We start from the raw sequence: 25,773 nt of genomic DNA, 5'->3' as shown, positions 1-25,773 counted from the left end.
GAGGGCTTACAGCGAAAGACTTGTCACTTGTATAATAAGATAGCCAATTCTACAACCATGAATAAATAATAACCAAAGCATTAACTAAAACATCTTAACATAACTTAGCATAAAGATAGCCTCAAATGTCTCGATCTAAGACCGGTTATCAAGTCAAATATAAACTATTACACATCAAGTCTAAAACTCTCGAATATTACATGCCAAGTCTAGATGTAGTGCCCCACATTTTAACTCCTGGATATTAAAGTCTTAATTTGGGAAATAATAATAATGCTTTGATTATAATGATGATTTAGAATGGATTTAAAAAGGTATGAAAATAAACATTTGTTTATATTTGAGTTTTTAATTTTATGTCTGACATATATAAAGAGATAAGAAATTATTAATTGGAAAAAGGAAGGCTTTCAAGAAACTAAATTGGAGATTGATAGAAGGATGTAACACTCGATCCTTGATTTTCTGTAGATTAAGTCAGCGTTCGAAGTGTGAACCGCAATTTGAACTGAACTTGGGTTATAGGCCAAAACAAGGATTTCTCTTAGCGTTTGTCCGAATTGACTTGGAATAAGACTTGGAACGCCATAGTCTAAAGTCTTGAGTTCGAACTTAAATTGAATGTCACTTGAATGGTGCATTTTGCCACTCTTTGAGTTCTCAGGAACATGCTCAGTTCGAACTAACTTGGCATGCCAAATAGAACAACCAATTCCAAAAGGTATTCAAACCCCTCAGTTCAAACCATCTTGGAATGGTACTTAGGACACCAACTTCCGACATACTTCAAAACTCTTCAATTTGAATTAACTTAGGACGAAGCTTGGAACGTCATGTTCTTTTATAGGCTAATTCGAATTGGTAAATTCTCAATTCGAACAGAGAACACAAATTTGAACAAAATAACAAGTTCTAAGTACACTTTTGTCTATTTGAAATTAAGATTACACCATAGTGTTTTGGGCACCAAATTAACCCACCTAAAAAATAACAGAGGGTGATTCCAATGTGTTTTTAGAAAATAAAATTAGGGTATAATCCTACATCTGCCTAGAACATGTGGTAAAAATTTGGATTAAGTTGAGAGGTCGAATTTAAATGAAAAATAATAAATGGAATGAAATTCTGGGCAAGCAAAATTAGGATCAAACAAATTCAAAATGCTTCATACAATATATCAAAATGACCATCTTAGAATCCTTTATGTGATTGTAAAATTTTGTGTCAATTAGAGCTCGAGAAAAGCCTGAAAAGAGCCTAGGAAGCTACTACCTTGGTAGTGGAATACTGCCACATGGCGCCCCTCTAGTGACATGTGGTTGGATTTGGCTCCTCGAATGAGGGACTCATCAAAGAGTGACCTTGTGCTATAAATAGGAGGGGTCTCCTCCTCCCCTTTTGCACCAAGCCTTTTAAGATTTTTGAGAGAAAGGTAGAAAGTGCTGCCAATAGTGAGGGATGAAAGGTCCTGGTGAAGGAAATATTCTGGAGACTTTACAGCTCAGAAAGTCGGTTTTTCCTTACAACCTGTCCGGACGCCCAGATGCCAGAGTCCGAATGCCTAGCTCAGAAACTCAGAGTCCTATGAAGGTCCGAATGGCTCAGCGGATGCGAGCTACAGAGAGCATTTGTCTACAAGAAGTCCAGATGGCTCAACAAACGTGAGTCACAGAGAGCACCCGTCTACAAGTCCAAATGAAGTTTAGTGTTTTCATGAAGTTTTAGTTACAGGTCCGGATGCTAGAAGCCAGGTCCAGACACCGCCTATGCAAATCCGAGTTTGAATAGAATTAGGATTTCTAAAGCCTATCTAAAGAGGCTCATAGGCTGTGTTATTGTAAGGAATTTGGTATTGAATTCTTTGTGTGCTAAGAGAGGGTGTTTGGCAGATATTGTTAGATGTGCTAACTTCTTTAGAGTTTTTATTTGGTGTTGTATTCTTCAACCGTTTGAAGTCTAACTTAGAGATGAGCTATAAGTTAAAGGATCCCCATTGAAGAACTCTTCAGACATGAGGTTTGGTTGAGAGGCGTTCACGTATAGGTATGTGTTAGAGTTCAAGGTACGATTACTAAAAAAGGGTTTGTGAGTATTACTATCTTGTAACTAGCTTTATCTTCTGAATAGTGGATTTTCTGGGTTTGACTGCCCTAGAGTGTTTTTTTTTTTTGGTACAAAGAGTTTCCACTTCGTAACCAAAATACCTGTGTCTATTGCTTTTATATTTTGGTTGAATGTTTTACGGTTGATTACACTATTTAGGAGTCATTATTATTTTTCACTAACCTATAAAATAATCTTAGGGTTAGACATAAAATCTACCAATTTACAACACTTATTAAAAATCTAGAGTTTTGGGTCTTACCTTGAAATTTCACCAAATGTGAAGCTTGATACTTGGAGATGATCAAGAACTCCTTATGTCATGCCCCGCCTTTTACAAAAAGGCGTAAGTGGTTATATCTGATCAACCACGTAAGATTACTACATCAGAGATGATAAATTTCGTAGGGAAAAAATATGTATATCTTTTTTTGTTTTTTGAAAGAGAGAGATGATTCCCTTATAACATATAAGAGCTTGTTTACAATACCTCAATATAAATAAATATGATCAGAATGTCCTTACATAATATATACATTAAAGCTGTAACATATGTGCCACATACGGCATTGGTACTACGTTACCATAGTGTTAATACATTACAAACCTCAAGTGAAAATATTACATATTAAAGTAATGTATAGAAGTTAATTTCAGCTTATATAAAAGGAGGATAGACTAAACAAGGTAGTCTATCTCGCAAAAGAGGCAACTGATAGTCTCATCCATAGATATCATGATCGGCATAATGATCTTGACTGTCCTGACGTTCTACATCCATTCCTGCACAATCATCTATAAGATTGTGGAAATTACCACAATCTCATATACACATAAGTGAGTCAACTGTTTCAATAATATAATAATTACTGATTTTTTCAGAGCATAAATAATGCAATGATGAGATGTAATGATAGTTTTATATGCAAAGTCTAAATTATTTTCTTTCACTCCATTCGTTTTTAGAGCAATTACTCCGTTAACGAATTTCTTTAGAGGCATTGCTCCCTCACCATGTGTCGTGGGACTTAAACCCCTGGTTTTATTAATTTGCTTTACCGCACTAGTAGTCATAGTTTTCTTAGTACGTTGGTTGCCTCGACTAGCCAAGTACATTGACTACCTCGACAGTCAATTTAAGTAGCCATAACCTATCTAGCACATTGACCACCACGACAAGCTAGCTTTTACTTATTATTATTTTTCGCACAAGCAGCGTACCTATCCATTGGTTGCCACAACACCCAACTTACTATTAACCCTGCATAATCCTTAATTACAACAGTATGTAAAATATGCAATGTTCCATTCACACGCATATAATTAACCAAATCTATAATCATTAGATTATGGAAATCAGAATCACAATCAGTAAGTATTTTATACTTCATTTTCCGCTTTCAGAGAATATCCACACAAGTGATCACTGCAATACAGTTTTGTACATGTAATAGTGAATTAATACAAATCGCTAAAAACCTATTTTAACACTTTCGTTACTTTTGGCTTCTAAATAATTTATTATAGCTCTTTAACGCTTTTCTAAACCTTATGTTGGCTTATAAAACTAGGTAGGTAATATTACCACATATTTTTGTATAGGCATTATTAAGACATTTATTTAATTAATGCTTTAGATACTTATAAAGTAAAATAAACATTATAATAGCATTAGTATGCTAAAAATGTAATATTATTTTTATAAAAATAGACATAACAATCCCATTAGTATAAATAAATTGGTAGAATATTTTAAAAATATATGAGCGGCATAACAGCATAACTATAGATAATTTTTTTTTTTAATAACCTTACAAAATTTGGCAGAATAACAACATTAATGTAACTAATGTTTAAAAATATTTTTAGAATTTTGGGCAGTGTAACGACGCATTAATAAAATATCCAATTTTATTTGGGCATTATAATGACGTATTTGCTAAATACATATACCACTTTGAAAACACTCCTTAAAGCGCAATAAACATTTAAACAACCCAATAATTTTAAAATTATAAAAACTAAACCAAAGCTTTTTAGAGGCTTACCCAAAATATCTCCAAAATGATATTGGGATATTTTATTTCAAAGATTCCAAACACATAGAACAAGGTTGGCCAAAACAAAGAGGGAGAGAACTTGTTTTACTTCCTCCTCATTTCTTTTCTTCTGTTCTCATGACACAAGGAACCAAGAGAGAGACCTCAGAGAGATCGGGAAAGAGGGAACCAAGAGAAAGAGTTCTCTACAACTTTGTTAAAGAGGAGAGGTACTGACCGAGAGAGAGATTCAGAGAGAGTTTTCTGTAGCTTTAAGAAGGACATGAGCTACTGGAACTCATGCTGGCTGAGAGAGAAAATAAAGAGAAAGAGAGAGTGCTTGAGAGCTTTGAAGAGCTTTCTTCTTGTCTGGTTTAAGGAGAAAGGAGTTGCTAAACTTGAAGATACCCAGAGCCCATGCTATCTACTACCCATGAGAGAGAAAGGAGAGAGGTCCTTCCTATTTATACACAAATGAAGGGCTAGGATTGCCTAGGTTGATCTTGATCAATGGCTGGGAACACAACACCTGGTTAGTGAGCCGTTGCATGAAATGATTAGTTTGTATAAAAATCAGAGGACAGCTGGTGCGTGATATTTATCCTCTGCAATTCTATGTCACTCAAGCGCTGCATTCTGTGGATCGAGTGCAACTATGATCGAGCCCTAAATTTTTGGGATCGAAGGCACCTTGGATCGATCGCCAGAAGCTGCGAATAGATCACCCTCAACAGACTAGGGTTTGTGTAAATTCGCGAATGTTTTCACATCTTAGACGAAGTCCAAAAATCATACAATTCGGAGAGAAGATAGAGAACTTTGAGTAGAGTTTTCTAGTTTTTGAATCAACTAAATCGAAGCTCGTTTGATCCTATTTCCGTCATTTTGAAGTTTAAGGTCCAATTAATGAATCTGGAACTATAAATGTACCTCAAATATCAATGAATACTAAATCCTATAAATATTCATATAAGAAGGTCAAATACCAATGAGTATTTAATCCTTTAAATATTCATATAATCCTATATTCTTTTGTATTATTATAAGGTCTTAAATTCAAATTTAAGACGTTATATTCTATGACTTAAAATCTGGAGCTCTACACCTCAAAATATCAATTACCTAAAGAAAAATAAGAGATTAAACTCAACTTTCCAAAAATCTACCCAAAATAGAAAAAGTTAGGGTTCATGGATTTACCTCGAATCAATTGGTGAAAATAGTAATTCTACCCCGAGGTTCATGTTTTTTATGTTGGATTTGAGTTAGAAATCTTCAAAAAGCTAGAATATAGGGTTTATAAGCAAACCCTAGGAGAGAGAAGGGAGCTTTTTCGGGGAAAAAAAAAAAGGGAGAAGATGGGAGAAAATGAGTTGAAAATCTCGCTTAGCGAATTTCTACCCTAGCCTATCTGGACAGGCGCTAAAAAATGCAACTTCCTGCCAAGCCAATCCAGACACAGATTTTTGCCCTCGTCCGGAAATGTGCCGAGAAATGAACCTACTGACCAACCCGTCCGCAACCTGTCCAGACACGCTAGGGGACTCGACTCTACTGACTGACTCGTCTGGACACCCAACCCAAAAACTCAATTCTAAATGTTTTCTAAGTGTTCCTTTTGCACATTTTATCTAATTATTCACTTAATTAGTCTAATTTATGTTTTTAGCACTTAATTAATATCTTGGAGGTTACAATTTCTATCTACATTTGAAACAAGTTTTGTTTTGCTCTCTTCTTCCACTTTAGGTCTTCCTACTCCAATAATTCATCTATACATCCTTGAATCTTTTTCTTTTTTTTTTCTTCTAAGTTCTCTTAGCTTTCCTACTTCTGCAAATCTTCAAGATTCTTTGTCTTCGCCTTGAGAGTTGCATTTGAATTTCCAAATTTTGCTTGACTCCATCGGGTTAATTCTCTGACAGTTTTGTAATCTCCTTTGGGCTATCTGTAGTGGAGTATGACTAGTCACAATCTTCCTGAAAGCTGATTCAATTATTTCACTACATCCCACGTCTGTAGTCAAGCTTACTTCAAATTTAAATCCCTTGTATGAATATTTCCCCTTGGATTCCAATTGAAAATTTTCACCCAAAGAGGCTTATAGTCAAAACTATTTGCAGCCAACACCATTACCTTTGAGGCATTAAACATCTCACACCACTCTGTGTTTCCCACAACCCAGTCTAATCTTTCTTTAGAAACATTAAAATCTCTTGTTTTGTTACTCTATGTAAATTTTGACCCTTGAAATCCTAAATCACATAGCTGGTATTCCTCCAAAATACCTCGGGACAACTCTATTTTCCCTTCACTCCATAATGCTACTCCATTTTTTTTGATTGGTCAATAATTTCGTTGAAATCCCCCACACAAACCCACAGATAAGTAGACAAGTATTTCAGGTATTTTAAAAGCTCCCATGATTCAATTTGTTTAGCTCGTTCTGGATGTCTGTAAAATCTTATAAACTTCCATATAATTTCATAATCATCCATTGTAATAACAACATTAATATGCCTAGCTGAATTTTTTACCTCCTTAGTCTCCTTCCAAAGTAGAGCTAATCCCCCCACTTATTCCTATGAGGTCCACTATGAAAACCCCAATGAACCAAATTCTTATTTTTAAGAAATTCAATCGGTGTTGCTATATTCTTGTTTCCATAAGAAACAAAAAACATGGGCTTCTTCTCGTGTCACGAACTATTCGTGGGTTCCCAAGGCCTTGACAATTCCAGCTTATGAGACTCATGGTGCTTGGCAGTGCTGGAATCCAGCCACCGCCAATACTATATTTTTCCTCCCCCTCTCTTCCACCTCTAACGCCCTAATTTTTTTTGTCTTCCCCAATTATTATTTTTTTCTATCACTTCCCTCTTTTCCCCCCACATTCCTCCTCGTCACTCTCAATAAATATCCCAAAATAGGATAAAAATGTGCATTCTCTCTCGAGCTCTCCACACCTTTTCTCACTCACCATTTCCACTTTTTACCGAGAATACTTATGTTACACTTCTATCGTGTCTTTGTCCCTTTCATAAATTTTCTTTATACTAGAATTGTTGTTTTCCACATCATCAATTTGATAACACTCCTTGGTATTAACATTCACTTCCCCCTTCACATCATTTATTCCATTGCTAGGGGCTGCCCAACACAGCCCCTACCCTTGTCATCGTGATATCATTTATTTTGCTCTTCGATTTTTGGGTGAATACAGCTGGATTTGTGTTTTCCATAAAATCTTATGCATTTATGGTACTTTCCAAACCTTGCGATGCTACATATCCTTCAATATTCTTATACCCAGCTAGCTCATTCAGACGCACACCTCCTCCTCCTCTCTTACCATATTGAAGTCCTTTGGTAAATCATCCATACCTTTCATTTTTGAGCCCACCCTTTTGTTGGAAAATCGAATCGCCTTTGCTCGTTCAAAATCCTCTCCAAAATCAAAATCAAATCCCCTATATCCTGTGAATTTTACTTTTGCAAATCGACTACCATGGTTCACACTACTTCCATGTGAATCTCCTCTGTCCACCTATAGTACCCCATATTATTAATAGGATTAAATAGTTCTTAATTGCAAATTTGACTTTTGACTTTTTTGAGTTGACCGAACGTTCGCTGAGAACCTTGAATGATATATTTTCCCACTACGAATAATCGTTTTTCCCACCACGAATGTTCGATGACGTGGTGTACTATGTGTCAGAAAGTACATCCCATGCATTTGGTATGTACGACAGGTTGTACATCCAACGATCGTTTCGTACGAAGAATGTTCACAATAGTACCCGAACGTTTGTTACCCGAGTACCAAACGTTTGATAGGTGGCAAATCAACTCATCCTTATCCTCTACGATTTCTTCCCTATAAATACCACACCCTTTAATGATTTATTCCACCCCTTTAAGCTACAGTTACTATAGTGAGGGTGTGTGAGCGTGCTTAGGTGTGAAGCAGATGTTTTCACTATGAGGTAATCCTCATAGCCTAAACTCGTTCTTTCATTTTCATTATGCTGTCGATTTATCTTTATAGCTTTTAACCATAGGTTCAATCTTCTAGTTGTTATAATGGTCGTAATGTTAGGTTTAGAGTTTTGATGTTTTAGACGTGGTAATTTTTGTGTGATGTCCTATTATGGATTAGAACCATATTAGGAGAGTTGTTAAGACCTTAGGTGTTGCTTAGGAGTAGTTTTGGTTCAAAACTAAGTTTCTACCAGGAACAAATGTTTGATCCCCCTGGCCGAACGTTCAATCTTTGTGCTTTGAACGATCATCCCTCATGTTTTGAACGTTCAACCCTGTAATATTGCAAACGTTTGATCTCTGTGTCAGGAAGGTTTGTGAGTCAGATGGAATACCTATTTTGAGCTTGTTACAGCTTAGAGTTAGTTTTAAATTGAGATTAGGTCTAATAATTGATTTTTATCAGATTTTGAGGTCGAAGACATTCTGGAGGACTTTGTGGAAACACTGCGATACAAGTAAGTAAAAACTCACGTGGGTACTTGTTATTATTTTTTCGCATAAGCATGATTATTTTGTGTTCCAAACATGCATGTTTACAACTCACATGTAATACATTTTGATTTCTTTGAACTCTATTTGTGAAAATGAATGATGATTAATGAAATAATGAGACGATTGAAATTAAAAGAACATGCATGTAAAATACGGTGAAGATTAAATTACATCGTATGTCATGGTATACCGTCTCGTGCGGGATAACAGCCATGGGCTTACAATTATATGGGTTATTCCTTATGATCAAAAGTTTTATGATTATGTTATGATGGGCCTTGGATCCAATGATTTTTTTTGTGACTAGCGCACCATGCTTGAATGGAGGTCACGTTTACGGTTTTGCTAGTAGCGTTGGCCATCTGAGGTCGGACTCTGTCGGGTTGCTAGTATATGACAGTATGCATACATATCCGGGGCACCAATGTTGTCTTTTAGATCTCTCTCGAGAGTGCCAACTTGATGGGAAGGGGCTAATATCCTAGTAGACTATATATGTAGAATTAAATTATGACATTATCCATTTGTTATAAGCATGTACTATATCTATACTGCATCCATATTCATCTTATGTGTTAGTTTTTGATTGGCTGGATTCTATTGACAAAATCACTATCATGCAATGTTGCTGCTTTAACATGGATGCCGTATATTCCAGAATCTTCAAAGTATTTAAAATTTATTTCTCTAAGATGGAAAGAGCCTTATTATGACAAGTTCCACTGTAACAAGCTGCAAGAAGGCTATTTCAGTGTTCAACGAAGATTCTGTGCATATTCCAACTCAGAAAGGTCCGATCCTTTGTTTCCATCCTGACAGCCCAGTAAAGTGTTCGGACGCTTATCAGTCAGCAACATCCGTCCGGACGACGTGGTAATACCGTTTGAACTCCTATCAATGTCTAGAAGATTCGAACAGTTCAAGGTTGCATCCATTCGGACGTTATGACAACACGTCTGGACGCTCATCAGAGTTCGACATGAAATCAGATTTCCTTCACAGATACAGATATGGGTAGACAGCTGCATCCATCTGGACGACAGTGCAACACCGTCCGGACACGATCCTTGATAAGGCAAGACGTGGAGAAGAATTGCAATCGTTCAGATGTCAGGGAAACACCATCCAGACGCTAGTCCTTATTATGGAATTTACGTTCAGCAGAAGTGCAACCGTCCGGATGCTAGGGCAACACCGTCGGGATGCAGCCAGGATATGGTATTGCATGAAGCGCGTTATGGGAAGCTCATTGCACAGTTGTCCGTTCAGACGGCCTCAGCTTGTGTCCGGACGCCACCAAGAGAAAATCGAATCAATGTCGATTTAGGTCTTCTGTAGCCTATTAATAGAGGCCTCTAGGCATGTACAATTTACAAAATTCAGTATTGAATTCTTCATAGCTTTGAGAGTATATTTCGGGAAGAAATTGTGAAGATCCACTAGCTCTCAAGCCATTGCCGTTGTGCTGTTGCTGTGCTCGTTTATTGAAGTCTATCTTAGAGAGGAGTCCTAATGTAAATGAATCCATAGAAGACCCCTTCAAGTAGGGGACTTGGTTAGGAGACGTTCACGTTGGGTTACATGTCAGAGTGCTAAATACGATCGCTGCATCGGATATATGAGTGTTACTGTCTATGTACTAGCTTTGTCTTCTGATAGTGGATTTCTTGGGTTTGGCTGCCCCGAAATGGTTTTTCTCTTAATTGAGTTTCCACTTCATTAACAAAATATCTGTCTCATTTAAATTCCACATTTAGATATTTGGTTTCACGTTCACACACACACGCACACACCGTAATTTAGAAGTCTATTTATTTTTCAATTGGTAACAAAGCGGGTACACTCTTTTTGGACTAATCTTCTGAGTGTGATCCATATTTTTGCTGACTTCTTCTATCATGATTTCTTCTATGTCATCTGAAGAGAATTCTGATATTGAGCTTTTCGAGAATTTTCTTAAATTGAGTAATATTTCAAAAAATTCCAATAAAGAGCTCAAAAAGGTTAAGCAAGAAAAAGAGTTTTTAATCATTCAATTGTCTAAATTACATGCTTTGATTAACTCTTTGAAATCTGAGAATACCATGTTGTTTAACACTATTAATTCACTTGAGATTACATTAAAAGAATCTGAAAATATCTTAAAAATATTCTCTAGTGATAATTTAAAGATCATGCTTTGTATTCATACAGGTATTTCTAACAAGCCTAACTTAATTGTTGATGATTTGAGTGCTTCTAATTCACATGCTTCTGATTCTGAATTGGATTCTATTGTTATTAATCCTGTGATAGTAGATACTGCTTGTTTGGATAATTCTGAAAATTCTTACTTAAATAATTGTGTGAAGCCTAAATCCAAAGGTACTGGTACACAAGCTCATGGTAAGTTTGTTCTTACTTGTCATAATTGTGGGAAGATTGGTCATATTAGACCAAATAGTTTTCTGTTAAGAACCCACAGATCTTGGATTAAGCAGGATGCTCCGAGGAAAGGTAAAGTTGAAAAACCTTCCTCATCCAAATATGTCCCTCCACATAGGAGACATATAAAAGGTGAAGACAGTTTTATTTGTAAGAATGCTAACCTAAAATCTGCAGAGACTGTCAAGAAGCATTCAAACAAAAGAAGACTGCCCACTTGTCATCACTGCGGCATCACCGATCACATTTGACCCAAATGTCTACAGATCTAGGCTCAGAAGTCGAAGGTTTAGAAGGAGCTACCAACAAGAGCTACATCAGGCACTCTACCTCCGATGGCACATCAGGCTCCACGGTATCAGCAGTGACAGTAGAAGTTTGTTCCGGCCAATCAGAGTGGCAAACCAAAGAAGCACAAATCAAGGTGCTACAAGAGAAAACTGCAGAAGCCCAATAGAAACCATGGCTATGAAGGGTTGCTGAGCCTGATGCAAGGTATGCTAATGAGAATGACCAACATGGACAAGAACCGCAAAGCACCTCCACGGGTCAAGCAGGTATGGGTCAAGAATGATGAGACCATTCACCCCTTGAGGGAGAGTGGACTCACTTAGTAAAGGTGAAGTCTCATCATGTCTAGGATTTTGGTTCCTAAATCCTAGTGCATATCAGGTATGTTTGCATTGCATTATTTATCATATCACATCTTATTCATGCCTTGCATTCTATTTGAGGAATCATTTATTTTATCCTTCATATTTTCTCTGTTGTCTTGAGAAAGTTCTGCAGGTACTATTTGGGGATGACAGAAAAAGCACATCAGGCTGCTGTTTTTCTGTCTTGGTAAATTCTGAACCTTGTTTGTGAACAGGTTTGATTTCATCACACATGCTAGGTGGCGTTTTTGTTTATTTTCATATAGCATGTTTTTGTTGTTTTTCTGTCGATTTTTTTTCAACAAAAAAAAAAATTGGGGGAGAAGATGAAGATTTTTTTTTTTGATAGCTTTTCAGATATTGCATGTGTTTTTGCCTGATATCTCAGTTCATTGTACATTGATTAAATATGCTTATATATGATTGAGAGTTTATGCCTAATATTTGCTAAGTTTACCTGTTGCATCTTAATTATAGATAGTTACTTTTCTCATGCGATGAAAAATTGTGCACTATCCAAAACTCCCTTAAGGTACATTTTTTTTTTCTCTGATTTTTTACTTCTGGAAATTTTGATAAGGGAGAGATTTTTTTTGCTAAGAAGGTCAAATTGACCAATTTGCTAGTTGAACCTAGAACCTAAAAATTCTGGCATTCTCTCTAGGTTACATCACCAAGTGATAAAAAGCATTCAAAAATCAATAAATATGGATAAATTAAAAGATCCACTGCTTATTGTTCTATAAATTTGTTCTTGAACTTGTCCCTATAGAAATAGTTAGTGACCAAATCATTGCAGAAATAGAAGGACACTAAAGGACTAAGTAAAAGAAAAGTATTGCAACTTTGGGAGAGTGTATCAGATGAGGGTGGCTAGGCCCTAGTAAAATAATGTTTGACTTTTGACTGATCTATCTTTGATTTTCTCTCTTGTTTAGAAAATCCAATTGCATTAAATCATATCAGTAAACTTTATACCTTATTGAGAAAGCTTTCACACACACACGCATTGCATGAGTTGAGTAATCTATTTAAAATTTCTATTTACACGAAAATTCGTGCTGATTAAATTCTTAACTCTCAATTATATCATTGCATATTTTTGATTTGCTATTTGACTGTCTTATCAATTATTTATACATGCATGTTTTGGAGCTAACTTTAGGGAAAATTATTATTTTCGCAAATTTTCCTCTGTTTTCAACTTTTCAGTGTGAACCGTCCGGGCAGACTTGGCTTACAGTCCGGACGCATGCGGTCCTGTCGATTGCTAGTCTAGCAAGTGGACTGTCCAGACGCATTGGTAACATGTCCAGACGTGATCCTTACAGGCTTTTATCTGTTTCTTTGCTTTCTCTGCCATCCGCACACCACTATATTTTTATTGATTTATTATGTCATGTTGTGTGTTTATCTCATAGATTTCTCCCGAGATTTTGGCATTCTCTGCACATCTCTTCTCATTCCATGATATTTGTTATGTCTTCATTTATTCTTTTAAGTTTTTGTGCTTCTTAGAATATTGGAATAACTGTTGTTTGGAATATTTTTCTTGAGATATTGTACATGAAAATCCTTTTTTGTTTGTGTGTTGGGTTGATATTAATATATCTGGGTCATTTGGATTGCTATATTTGCTTTTGTAATTCTTGAGCATCCAATTGATAGCTGTTATAATATCACATCCTTTTTGGGACTAACATGATCTAATATTTCTTTGTGATGTTATTTTTGAGTAGATTTCTGTTTAAATTTTTTCAGAAATATGTTGTCCATCAGCTCCTAGCATAATATCCGATAGATGGATCCTTTGGAAAACTTTCAATTTCCAAAGGTCTCAGGATTTAGATGAGCTTTTCCCCAAGCTCATGCAGAGCCTTCCGTAGCATCTTTTTTGGATCTGCACTAGTTAGAGGTTCAGTGGCGAATCTTCTCATTTATCTTGCAGACTAGTTGACTAGAGGATTTCAATCTGCGGATAATCATGTTCAGGCTTTGCAAACTCAAGTAATTGAAGTTTTTCAGTCTATGGTACCCGGTTTCAGGAGCTAGAAGCCGAAGTAGCACAAATCCATATTAATGAACGGATTTTTCTCCGTCACTTGGTTCAGTGGATCAGCAGGATTTGGTGCTTTGAGGATTTTTGTTCCTCCCACTATCAGTTGTTTTACAAACTTCTGAATTTTTGGGCTTTTTATAATTTTCTTTTTCCTATGTTTGGACTTTGGAACTGTAATTTTGGGATATTATATACTCTGTTTACCCTTGTCCTATTGAGACATCTATGGGGAGTATTTTATAACTGTAGTTTCTCTATATTCTATTTACCCTTTGTCCTTTTGAGACAAAAAGGGAGGGTATGTTTAGTTTTGAACTGGGAATGTATTTGTTAGTATTTTGGCCTCATTTTGTGTTTGGACAAAATCACTTAAGTGTAAAGATGCTGTAAACAGGGATTCCACTATTCAGAGTCTGCAAGTCAGAAGAAATTTAAGTTCCCTGTTAGCCGTCCGAACGATCAAGCCATCCCGTCCGGACGCCCATCTGTCCACTGTTCCATCCGTCCGGACGACGTGTCATCCCGTCTGGACGCTAGACAGACCAGTATCATCCGTTTAGACGAAGTGTTCATTCCGTCCGGACCCCATACTGTATCGAGAAGTTTCTGTGCCAACTTGCATCCGTCCGGACGTTTCAACAGCATGTCCGGACACCTCCCTATACTCGATCAGTTTCTGATTTCTTTCCAAGTTCCAAGAAAGGGAAGATCAATCAACTGTCCAGACGATGTGGTATCCCATCCGGACGCGCGTCTCCTTAAGGCAAGAATCGCAATTCAAATATGACCGTCCGAACGTCTGACAGCTATGGTCCGGACGCGCGTGCATTAAAGAAGGAAATTGCCGATTCGACTTCAACCGTCCGGACGACTGCCTATCATGGTTCGGATGCGCGCATTACCGATATGGAAATTGCGTGTTGAAGAATAGCCGTCCGGACGCTCATCCCCCATGGTCCGGACGCTCGAGAGCCTTATAAGGAAATTACTTGCAGCGGACGTGCGATCGTCCGGACGATGTGTCATTCTGTCCGGACGATGACCTTAAACAGGAAAGATTTCTCAGCGAATATTTCGAAAAATCTTGTCGCACAGTTGTTCGTCCGGACGGTGCCCAGGTATTTTTTGCCTGACGCTCATTTGAGCCCCCAGCCTATAAATAGAGGCCCCTAGGCACTGAGTACTGCAAGAATTCAGTGTGAATTCCATTAGAGCTCAGAGAAGTTATCAATCCCTTTGAAGCCATTTTACAAGTGTAATGTGCTGTAAACCGAAGTCTATCTTAGAGGACGGCTCTAAGGTAAGGAGTTCCATTGAAGACTCCTTCAGGTAGGTGAACCTGGTTGGGAAGCATTCGTGTTGGGTTACACGTCAGAGATCAAGGTACGACCATTGCATCGGTACATGTGAGTGTTACTATCTTGTATCTAGCTATATCTTCTGAATAGTGGAATTTCTGGGTTTGGCTGCCCCGGAGTGGTTTTTCTCTTAACTGAGTTTCCACTTCGTCAACAAAAATCTGTGTGTCATTTACTTTCCGCTGTGCTTTAATTTTTGTTGACACTTATGCACACACTTTATCTTTAGAAGTCAATTCAATTTTTCAGTATTTTAACCAGTCAAGTGATTTTTGTCCTAGAATGGCTAAAATGAGAGTTTGTTAGTTTTCGATTGGTTGTATTCTGTTGACAAAATCACTATCATGTAATGTTGCTGCTTTAACAGGGATGCTGTATATTCTAGAATCTTCAAAGTATTTAAAGGTTTTTTCTCTAAGATAGAAAAGGCCTTATTATGACAAGTTCCATTGTAACAAACTGCAAGAAGGCTATTTCAGTGTTCGAGGAAAATTTTGTGCATATTCCAACTCAAAAAACTCAGATCCTTTGTTTCTGTCCGGACGGCCCAGTAAAGCGTCCAGACGCTCATTAGTCAGCAACATCCGTCTGGACAACGTGGTAATACCGTCTGGACGCCTATCAATGTCTAGAAGATTCAAACAGTTCAAGGTTGCATCCGTTTGGACATCATGACAACACGTCCAAATGCTCATCAAAGTTGGACAAGAAATCGAATTTCCTTCACAGACACAGATATGGGAAGATAGCTGCATCTATCCGGACGACAGGGCAACATCGTCCGGACGCGATTCATGATAAGGCATGGCGTGGAGAAAAATTGCAACCGTCCGGACATCAGGACAATACTGCCTGGACGCCAGTCCTTATTATGGAATTTACGTGCAGTAGAAGTGCAACCATCTGAATGCTAAGGCAACACCGTCCGGACGCGGCTCTGATATAGTATTGCGTGAAGCACATTATGGAAAGCTAGTCGCACAGTTGTCCATCCGGATGGCCTCGACTTGCGTCCGGATGCTGCCTAGAGAAAACTGAGTCAGTGTCGATTTAGGTCTTCTGTAGCCTATAAATAGAGGCCTCTAGGCATATACAATTTACAAAATTCTATATTGAATTCTTCATAGCTTAGAAAGTATATTTTGAGGAAAAATTGTGGAGATCTGCTAGCTCTCAAGCCTTTGTCATTGTGTTGTTGCTGTGCTCATTTATTGAAGTGTATCTTAGGGAGGAGCTGTAAGGTGAATGAATCCATAGAAGACCCCTTCAAGTAGGAGACTTGGTTGAGAGGCGCTCACATTGGGTTACGCGTCAGAGTGCTAGATACAATCGCTGCATCGGGTATGTGAGTGTTACTGTTTATGTACTAGCTTTGTCTTTTGATAGTGGATTTCTTGGGTTTGGCTGCTCCAGAGTGTTTTTCTCTAAATTCAGTTTTCACTTCGTCAACAAAATATCTGTCTCATTTAAATTTTACATTTAGATATTTTGTTATTCGTTGTTCACACATACCGTAATTTAGAAGTCTATTTATTTTTCATTATGAAATGTGAAGTTATAATGGTATCTTGATGCATGTGATTTATATTAATACATGAACTCACCATATGATAACATGCATATCATGTATATTATTACTCACTAAGTTGTGGACTTACGCTTGTATCTTTCCACCTATGAAACATATGTTGTTTAATAGATAGTTTTATTTATAATGGCCCTAGAGAGGCACTTGGTGCATTTGGAGAAAGAGCGAAGATGATGATTATTATCGGGATATGATAGATATTTTCTTTATGCTTTATCTTCTTAGGTGTAGGACTTGACTTTTGAAGTTATGTTATGAATCTTAGATTTTGGTTCTGGATATGTATTATATTCGGTGACTAGTCTTTTGATCGTACCTTGAAAGATTAATTCAGCTATCTATGTTATGATGTTTTAATTTCACTTTGGCTATTCTTATTATGATTGTGCGTTTTAAATTGTTATCTTTATTTATAAGTAAAATTCTTTCGATGCAGACTCTTTTTGGAGATGATGAGATCTTTGTGGTCTTATTATTACATGAATAAGACAGGATAGGGAGACAAACTATGAAGTTAATTATCAATTAATTAATTTTACTAGGACGTTATACCAACACACGTTTAGCCACAGTTCTTTGATCCTCCGCTGTGGCAAATCCTCGTCTACCATCGTCTCCGGCCACCTGAATTTTGTCCATACGACTGTGCCGTAGTTCAAACACCATACTGCTTCTCCACCTCAATCCCGTGTATAATTTAAGGGCCGTTGCTGAGCAACCCTAATCCCCATGCTTAATCTTCCCACAACTAAAGCAGAACCTAGAAAGTTTATCATATTGGAACTCAATCCAGTTTTTCCTGCCTTTTACCGTTATAAACGTCCTCTCGATCGCTAGTGGCTTTGTAATTAATATCAATCACTCTCTGGAATTTTCCACAACCAACTCCTTCGGAATAGACATGCACAGTTTCAACTTCACCAACAGTCTACCCAATCCTAGTCTCAGTCTCCTTATTCATACAAATATATGGCAGATTGTGAAATGCGACGAAAAGTAGGGAGTTCGATAGCAAAAGACAAAAGCATTTCTATATAGTTAATTATTAGTTATTTCAAAATTTACTTTAAATAGATTAATAAAAACAATATATATTTAATCATTGAAAATGCTATACTTCTCAAATATATATATATATATATATATATATACATATTTTAACAGTCGTTTTCAAATGACATATCATTTAGAAATGAACTTTTTTTTAAAAAAAAAAATTAGTAAGTGTAACACATTTCTTAATCATTTAATTAATATTTTATCATTTATCTTCACATGTGAATTCAAATTTTTCCTTAATAAATAAAATCTATCATGTAAAATATTTAATTAAAATTAGAGATGAATTACAGGAATAGATTCAAATGCTCTAATACCATGTTAAATAACTAATTATTCTAAAATCTTAAAATAATAAAAATAATTTTTATTCATTTAATAAATATATCCAAATCCTATTTTTAGTCGACATAACCTTCTAATTAACCAAGATTCAATGTTTCCTATTCCTACATCTATCTAGCATCAAATGCGGATCTAACATTAACAAATAAACGTTTTTTATTTTTATTTTTTATTTATTTTTATGCATAACAGCTAGCCTAGGCCTTAAAACTTTATCTTATAAATTAAAATTCGCAATGGTACTTCTGTTTCATTAAACGTCCACTCTGCTACCGGCGAATTTATTTTGATAATTATTGTTGTAATGATTAGCCTGCTACTTTAATTGAATAGTTTCCTATAAAATAGTAAAATTAGTCAATTTCAAGAAGCCATAAGCACTATAAAGTAAAAATGAGAGCTTATAATTTCATAATCAACATTATAATTAGGTGCTTCTGGTAATACATTAGCTAATATGTTTTTTTTTTTTTTTAATATATATTGATCCATGCATATAGAGGAATCACAAACATATAAGAACAATCACAACCACTCAAAACATTTTCCTTTATTCCTAAAATATATGTAAATGAGATATGATACGTATATAATTTTTGTGCAACTTCAATAAATTTTTTTTTTTTTTTTAAAAAAATTCAACTATTGGATATGTAGAACCATATATAAAAAAATAGATTTAATGACTAGTTTGAAAAAAGTTGTTAAAATTGTGTCTAGAATTGTACAACAATCATTTCTCTATGTAAATTCATGCTTCTTACTAACACATTTCTTTGCAAGAAAAATGTACTTTCTATTAGTTATAAAATATACTTCTTTATCATCCGTAGCGGTGATTAAGTGGTCTAACAAAAACTTTAAGTAGTTGGATATGCAATAGAGTGAGAATTCAATTCTTAAAATGAAAATCAACAATCCTATTACTATTAATCACCTTGAGTCACATAAATGTCTTGACAGAATTGAATCAAGCTACAGCTTGGCAGCACCATAGTTACCTTTTGCCTCCTTCGCTGCGTTTTCTGAATTAAAAAAAAAAAAAAAAAAAAAAAAAAAAAAAAAAAAAAAAAAAAGAAAAAGAAAAAGAAAAAGAAAAAAAGTTGTTTAATTACTGAGCGAGTATTTTGTAAGCACCGAAAAGAGATATATTTATAGGTGAAACGACGCGGTAATAATTTCTAACCTCACCTCTCTTCAATGCCAAAGAGATCAATATTTCCCAGTTTCCACCCAAACAATGTTGCAGTATAAATAACTACGCCGTCCTCTAATATGATAAGCAGGGCACCCCAACTTCACTCAGTGGGCCACCAAAAACTTGAAATGTCAAGATTGACCCTGAATCGGTCGTATCAAAATAAGGTTTAACAAGGGCAAAAGTGGTAATCTATTAAATCGTTAATTGCGTGGAGGGAAAGTCAATTCCTAACGGTATCTATCCACCGACCACCGACCTACCCCTTTGCCCCCTCCGAAAATTATATATAATAACAAGACACCAAAAGAACAAATAAATGATATGATATAAATAGTAGCACCACCAATCCCATCTAGTGCATTCTGTTCCCAATTGATTATTTTATTATTCAATTTTTTTTTTTAATCAAAATTTTTTTTTATTAAAAAAAAAAAAAAAAAAAAAAAAAAAAAAACACCAAATTCCTTTTCCCATTTGCCAAACGGAGCCCAAACAAAACCCACTCAGATGCAATTATATTATTCCTTTTGACTATAAATATATATATATATAAACCCCTCTTTAATAATTATAGGCAAAGCATCTACGTCTACAACTAGAACTACAACCTGTTTTTTTTTCCAACATTTGGCTTCGGATAACCATTACAAACAAAGGAAAAGCAGAGACAGATTTGTCGGTGAATTTGGTCAGTACCCTTTCTTTTATTTTGAAAAAAAAATTGTTTCCCTTCGGAAGAAAACCAACGTGGAGGCTTACCCAGATGACAAGCTTAGTGGCCAACTACTAGTAGTAGCAACAAATTGTTGAACCCCTCCAGGCCCCATCTCTCTCAGAAACCGCACTGGGTTTTTTCTTCTACTCGGAGATCGAAATTCTAGTAATTTGATGGAGAATATTTGCTCGCTCCCTCTATAATCCACAGAGAGACCAAGAGGTCTTTTTTATTTTATTTTATTTTTATTTTTTCTGTTCTGAGAGATGGAAGGTGGTCGAGGAGGTGGAGGAGGAGAGCGAGAGGAGAATAGGAGGAAGAGAGGGGTTGAGATCTGCGAGAGGCCCTACAAGGGGATAAGGATGAGGAAGTGGGGCAAGTGGGTGGCTGAGATTAGAGAACCCAACAAGCGCTCCAGGATTTGGCTCGGTTCCTACTCCACCCCAGTTGCGGCGGCTCGCGCCTACGACACCGCTGTTTTTTACTTGAGGGGACCCTCGGCTCGGCTCAACTTCCCAGATGTTTTGGCAGCCGAAGTTGCCGCCGGTGGCGCGCTTGGCGAGGACATGTCCGCGGCTTTCATAAGAAAGAAGGCGACCGAGGTCGGCGCGCGAGTCGACGCTCTCGAGACGGCTCTGCATAATCCTCACCACCACCATCATCATCAACATCAGCATGCATCGACGGCGACGAGCGAGTTTGAGTCTTGCGGCGGGTTGGTGGAGCGGGTCGACTTGAATAAGGTGCCCGAACCGGAGAACTCGGAGTCGGAGTGGGAGGAGAGGAATTAGCGGAAGTCGTTTCGTCTCTTCGCTTTTTTTTTTTTTGAAGTGGCTTTGCAGGGTGGTTGCTAACGTGCGCCATGGAGGTATGGGAGTGACGGCTGAAGAAATGATGAGGCCCTCTGGTTTAGTGAACTGTAGCTTTTGCTTTAGCTACTATTTTTTGTTTTTTGTTTTTTTTTTTTTTTTTTTTTATTTTCGCTCTTGTTTTTAATCAAAGAAATTTTGGCCTTGTAAAAATTGTAAATGTATATTAGCCCCTTTTCAGAATATTTCTTAATTTTTCTGAATTCTTTTTTTTTTTTTTTTTTTTTCTATTTTTTAATGGAATGGGATTAACTGGGATATGGAGCTTTGTTGTGTTCATGTTTTTGGGAGATGAAGTGAAGGAAGTGACTGGGAAATAGCAGTTGGGCGCAAAGAGGCAGGCTAACCACTAAAGTTATAACTACTGAAAAAGTGATAGATTTGAAGAGTTAGGTATTTTCTGGTTCTGTACTGTAGCTGATTAGGAGAGTGAGAGAGAAAGAGTGGGGGGGGGGGGGGGGGGGGGGGTGGGGCGGGGGGAGGAGAAAATGCTGTGTGGTGGTGAATGGGGATGGGGCCTGATGATGATGATGACGAGGGCAGCGTGGTCGGTGGGTTTGTCATTTGAGATATGTATCGGCTCCGTGAGAGGTCAAATCACCAAAATATCTGGTTAACGAGGAAAATTAGCGAGAGATCTGATCAGATGAATTTGTTTTTTTTTTGACTTGCTCTTTAGCTGTTATCCACGTTTGGTTGACGATTTCTATGCGTTTGGCAGTAGAGGACAAAGGGATTAGTCCACAATTAGCGGAGATTAACTGCTTTTTAGATGATGACGTTAGCAGCATAGTGAGCTGTGAGCGGCAGTGATATTGTTTGTTTATATATTTGTTAAAACGAAGGATCAACAGTGCAAAAACTATTGGGAGGGGTTGATTTACTTCCAAGAAAAAGTTCAATAAAAACACACATTGATTGGATACGCCATTACCACCCCCCACCTTCCGTGCGTTGCTTTTTGACCCATTTCATCTTACAATGTTTCCCTGCAATCACCAAATGTTGCTTTCACGTGCTTCCACTTCGACATGCTTATTATTTGTTTGTAATTAAATAATAATAATAATAAATTGTCTCATTGGGCGTAATCATGTTATACATTGCGCATTTTTTAATGGCCCGAAGCTATAGTGGTGGCAATTCGTATCGCTTGTTCAATTGAGGTCGTACTAAAATATGTATATAAAATTATATAAATTAAACATAATTTGACACATTTAATTAATCGGGTTAAACTTATCAACCTTAAACTCCTAATTTTGTGTTGTGTTTGCAGATCGTGTAAAAAAGTAACAACTCTTATGTTGCATGTCGAGTTCGGATCATGTTGAGGTTTGAATATAAGACTATGAGAATAACTTCTATAAGAACACTAGTAGCGGCTTTTCTTATCATTTCCCTATACCGTTTAAATCTACTTTTTGCTTTTGTATTTAAATCCACTAAAAAATAGCTTCTCTTATCCTTTATGTATACCATTTAAATATCTTTAAATTAAATTGTTAGTATTTTGGCCTCATTCTGTATTTGGACAAAATCACTTAAGTGTAAAGATGTTGTAAACAGGGATTCCACTATTCAGAGTCTGCAAGTCAGAAGAATTCAAGTTCCCTGTCAGCCGTCCGGACAATCGAGCCATCCCGTCCGGACGCCCATCTGCCCACTGTTCCATCCGTTCGGGCGACGTGTCATCCCGTCCGGACGCTAGACAGACCAGCATCATCCGTCCGGACGAAGTGTTCATTCCGTCCGGACCCCATATTGTATCGAGAAGTTTCTGTGCCAAGCTTGCATCCGTCCGGACGTTTCAACAGCACGTCCGAACGCCTCTCAGTACTCGATCAGTTTCTGATTTATTTCCAAGTTCCAAGAAAGGGAAGATCAATCAACCGTCCGGACGATGTGGTATCCCGTCCGGACGCGCGTCTCATTAAGGCAAGAATCGCAATTTAGATATGACCGTCCGGACGTCTGACAGTTATAGTCCGGACTCGCATGCATCAAAGAAGGAAATTGCCTATTCGACTTCAACTGTTCGGACGAATGCCTATCATGGTCCGGACGCGCGCAATGTAGATATGGAAATTGCGTGTTGAAGAATTACCGTCCGGACGCTCATCCCCCATGGTCCGGACGCTCTAGAGCCTTATAAGGAAATTACTTGCAGCAGATGTGCGACTGTCCGGACGATGTGCCATCCCGTCCGGACGAGGCCCTTAAACGGGAAAGATTTCCCCGCGAAATTTTCGGAAAATCTTGTTGCACAGTTGTTCGTCCGGACGGCCCATGTCCATCGTCCGGATGGCTCCCAGGTATATTTTGCCTGACGCTCATTTGAGCCCCCAACCTATAAATAGAGGCCCCTGGGCACTGAGAACTGCAAGAATTCGGTATTGAATTCCACAACTGCTCAGAGACGTGATATTTCCTCTGAAGCCCTTTTTCAAGTGTGCTGTTGCTGTGCTACAATTGAAGTCTATCTTAGAGGTCGGCTCTAAGGTAAGGAGTTCCATTGAAGACCCCTTCAGGTAGGAGAACTTGGTTGGGAAGCATTTGTGTTGGGATACACGTAAGAGATCAAGATACGACCACTGCATTGGGTATATGTGAGTGTTACTGTCTTGTATCTAGCTATGTCTTCTGAATAGTGGAATTCCTGGGTTTGGCTGCCCCGGAGTGGTTTTTCTCTTAACTGAGTTTCCATTTCGTCAACAAAAATCTGTGTCATTTACTTTCCGATGTGCTTATTTTTGTTAACACTTTGTGCACACACTTGTTGTTTATCTTTAGAAGTCAATTTCGTTTTTCAATTGGTATCAGAGCTTGGTACACTCTGAGAAGATTAATTTCTTGAGTGTTTTTTTTTTTACTTCTGCTATGTCTATATTGAGTATGGATAAAATTGCTTCTATTTCACATGATATGTCTGTTCATAAGACCATGTTCATTAAACCTATCATGTCTCATACTCAATATATTTGTAAGGGTAAAGGAGATAATCAATCTATACCTACTTGTCATCACTGTGGTATTGTTGGTCATATTCGTCCAAACTGTTTCCAAATTAGGTCTCAGAACCTTGGAAGAAAACCCTTATTCCTAGGAAAGATGAACCAGGTTTTGAAGAACAAGTTAAATTGTTAAGTGATCAAGTGAAACTCATTAGTGAGAAGTTAGCATACCTCACCCCTAATGAGCAAAAATCTATCCTGGTTAATAATCAAAAAGCTTCCAAACAAGTCTGGATCAAAAAGGAAGATAATCCATGTTTAGTTTCTCATACTGCACTAAAAATTCTTGATACTTGTTTGTGGTATTTGGATAGTGGTTGTTCGAAACACATGATAGGTGATAAGACTTTGCTAAAAGAAGTTCAGATGGGCAAAGGTGGGCGAATCACCTATGGAGATGGGAGTCAATCCAGAGTCATTGGTAAAGGGATCATCGACATTCCAGGCCTCGGAACATCTCAAGAAGCTCTGTATGTAGAAGGACTCAAGGCAAATCTCCTCAGCATCAGCCAGTTTTGTGATAATGACTTGGTGGTACAATTCTCCAAGAAGGAATGCAATATATTTGACAGTAGTGGCAGATGGCTCATGGGAGGAGAAAGAACTGCTGACAATTGTTACGGCCTTCCTAGTTTGGCTACAGATCCTCAGATTTTCTGTAACAAAGCAACCATAGATGACAGTGAGCTATGGCACCAAAGGTTAGGGCATCTCAATTTCTTCGATATGTTGAAAATTACAGGCAAAGATGTTGTTAAAGGCCTGCCCAAAATGGAGAAGACTGGAAAAGGAATCTGTGGTCCTTGTCAACTAGGGAAACATACTCGTGCAGCCCATAAGAAGACCTCAGGTATTCTAACTTCCAAAAACTTGGAATTACTGCACATGGATCTCATGGGTCCCACTAGAACTGCTAGTCTAGGTGGGAAAAGATATATTCTGGTTATTGTTGATGACTTCTCTCGATATACATGGGCTATTCCTATTCGGGAAAAATCTGATGCCTTTGATACAGCTCAACATTTGTTCAAGAAGATTCAGGTTGAGCAAAATTGCCAGATTGTGAGAATCCGCAGTGATCATGGAAGAGAATTTGAAAATTCAAAGTTCGAAGAATTCTGTCGTTCATATGGAATCAAGCATGAATTTTCTTCTCCTATCACTCCTCAGCAGAATGGAGTTGTTGAAAGGAAGAACAGGGTAATTCAGGAGATGGCTCGTGTGATGATCCACTTAAAAAATCTTGCTCAACACTTCTGGGGAGAAGCTGTAAACACTGCCTGTCATATCATCAACAGGGTCTACCTTAGGCCTGAAACAAACAAACCTCCCTATGAAATCTGGTGAGGTAAGAAACCCACAGTGAAGTTGTAACGCCCCCAAACCGCTATGGGTTAGGTTCGTCACTTTTCTCTTTTAAACTGCAAAGATTCGTAAGGTCTGCCAAATATCTTAACTAGTATGCTGATTTAAATAAATAAAAATAATAATGGTTTCAAAATCTCATAGTTTTTAATAAATGCGGAAACGGTCATTTAATTGTAAAAATACAATAACTGAAAATTATGGGGTAACATAAATGAAATGTCCTAATGCATTCCTAGAATCCCATCCCGGCCACCTACGTCTCTCTGTTCATAACCTGAAAACAAAAAACAAAATAAGGGGTGAGCACAAAAAAACATGCTCAGTAAGGAATCCTCAACCATAAAACAGTTGAGTTAAATTCTTTTGAAAATCTTCAAACAATTGTCAAAAACTCCCTTTTTATACACAAGATAATATATATATATATATATATTTGA

At 37.3% G+C, this 25,773-nt stretch overlaps 1 protein-coding gene and 1 long non-coding RNA gene across 2 annotated transcripts; one reads left to right on the top strand and one right to left on the bottom strand.

The window, feature by feature from the left end:
• Positions 1-2,503: 2,503 nt before the first annotated feature.
• Positions 2,504-19,514, bottom strand: LOC133860177 (uncharacterized). Its single transcript, XR_009898886.1, has 3 exons — positions 19,356-19,514; positions 19,107-19,194; positions 2,504-2,925 (listed from the first exon to the last, which is right to left on the bottom strand). It is a non-coding gene; the product is annotated as an uncharacterized LOC133860177 (long non-coding RNA).
• A 444-nt stretch (positions 19,515-19,958) lies between these two features.
• LOC133860876 (ethylene-responsive transcription factor RAP2-10-like) lies at positions 19,959-21,139 on the top strand. Its single transcript, XM_062296511.1, has one exon. It carries the CDS (start codon positions 20,352-20,354, stop codon positions 20,874-20,876), a length of 525 nt encoding a protein of 174 aa, XP_062152495.1. The 5' UTR covers positions 19,959-20,351; the 3' UTR covers positions 20,877-21,139.
• Positions 21,140-25,773: the final 4,634 nt, after the last annotated feature.

Source organism: Alnus glutinosa, chromosome 2 (assembly GCF_958979055.1).
Source record: "Alnus glutinosa chromosome 2, dhAlnGlut1.1, whole genome shotgun sequence".
Classification (NCBI taxonomy): Eukaryota; Viridiplantae; Streptophyta; class Magnoliopsida; order Fagales; family Betulaceae; genus Alnus; species Alnus glutinosa.
Note: the sequence above shows the minus strand (reverse complement) of the source record. Positions and strands in the feature narration are given on the sequence as shown.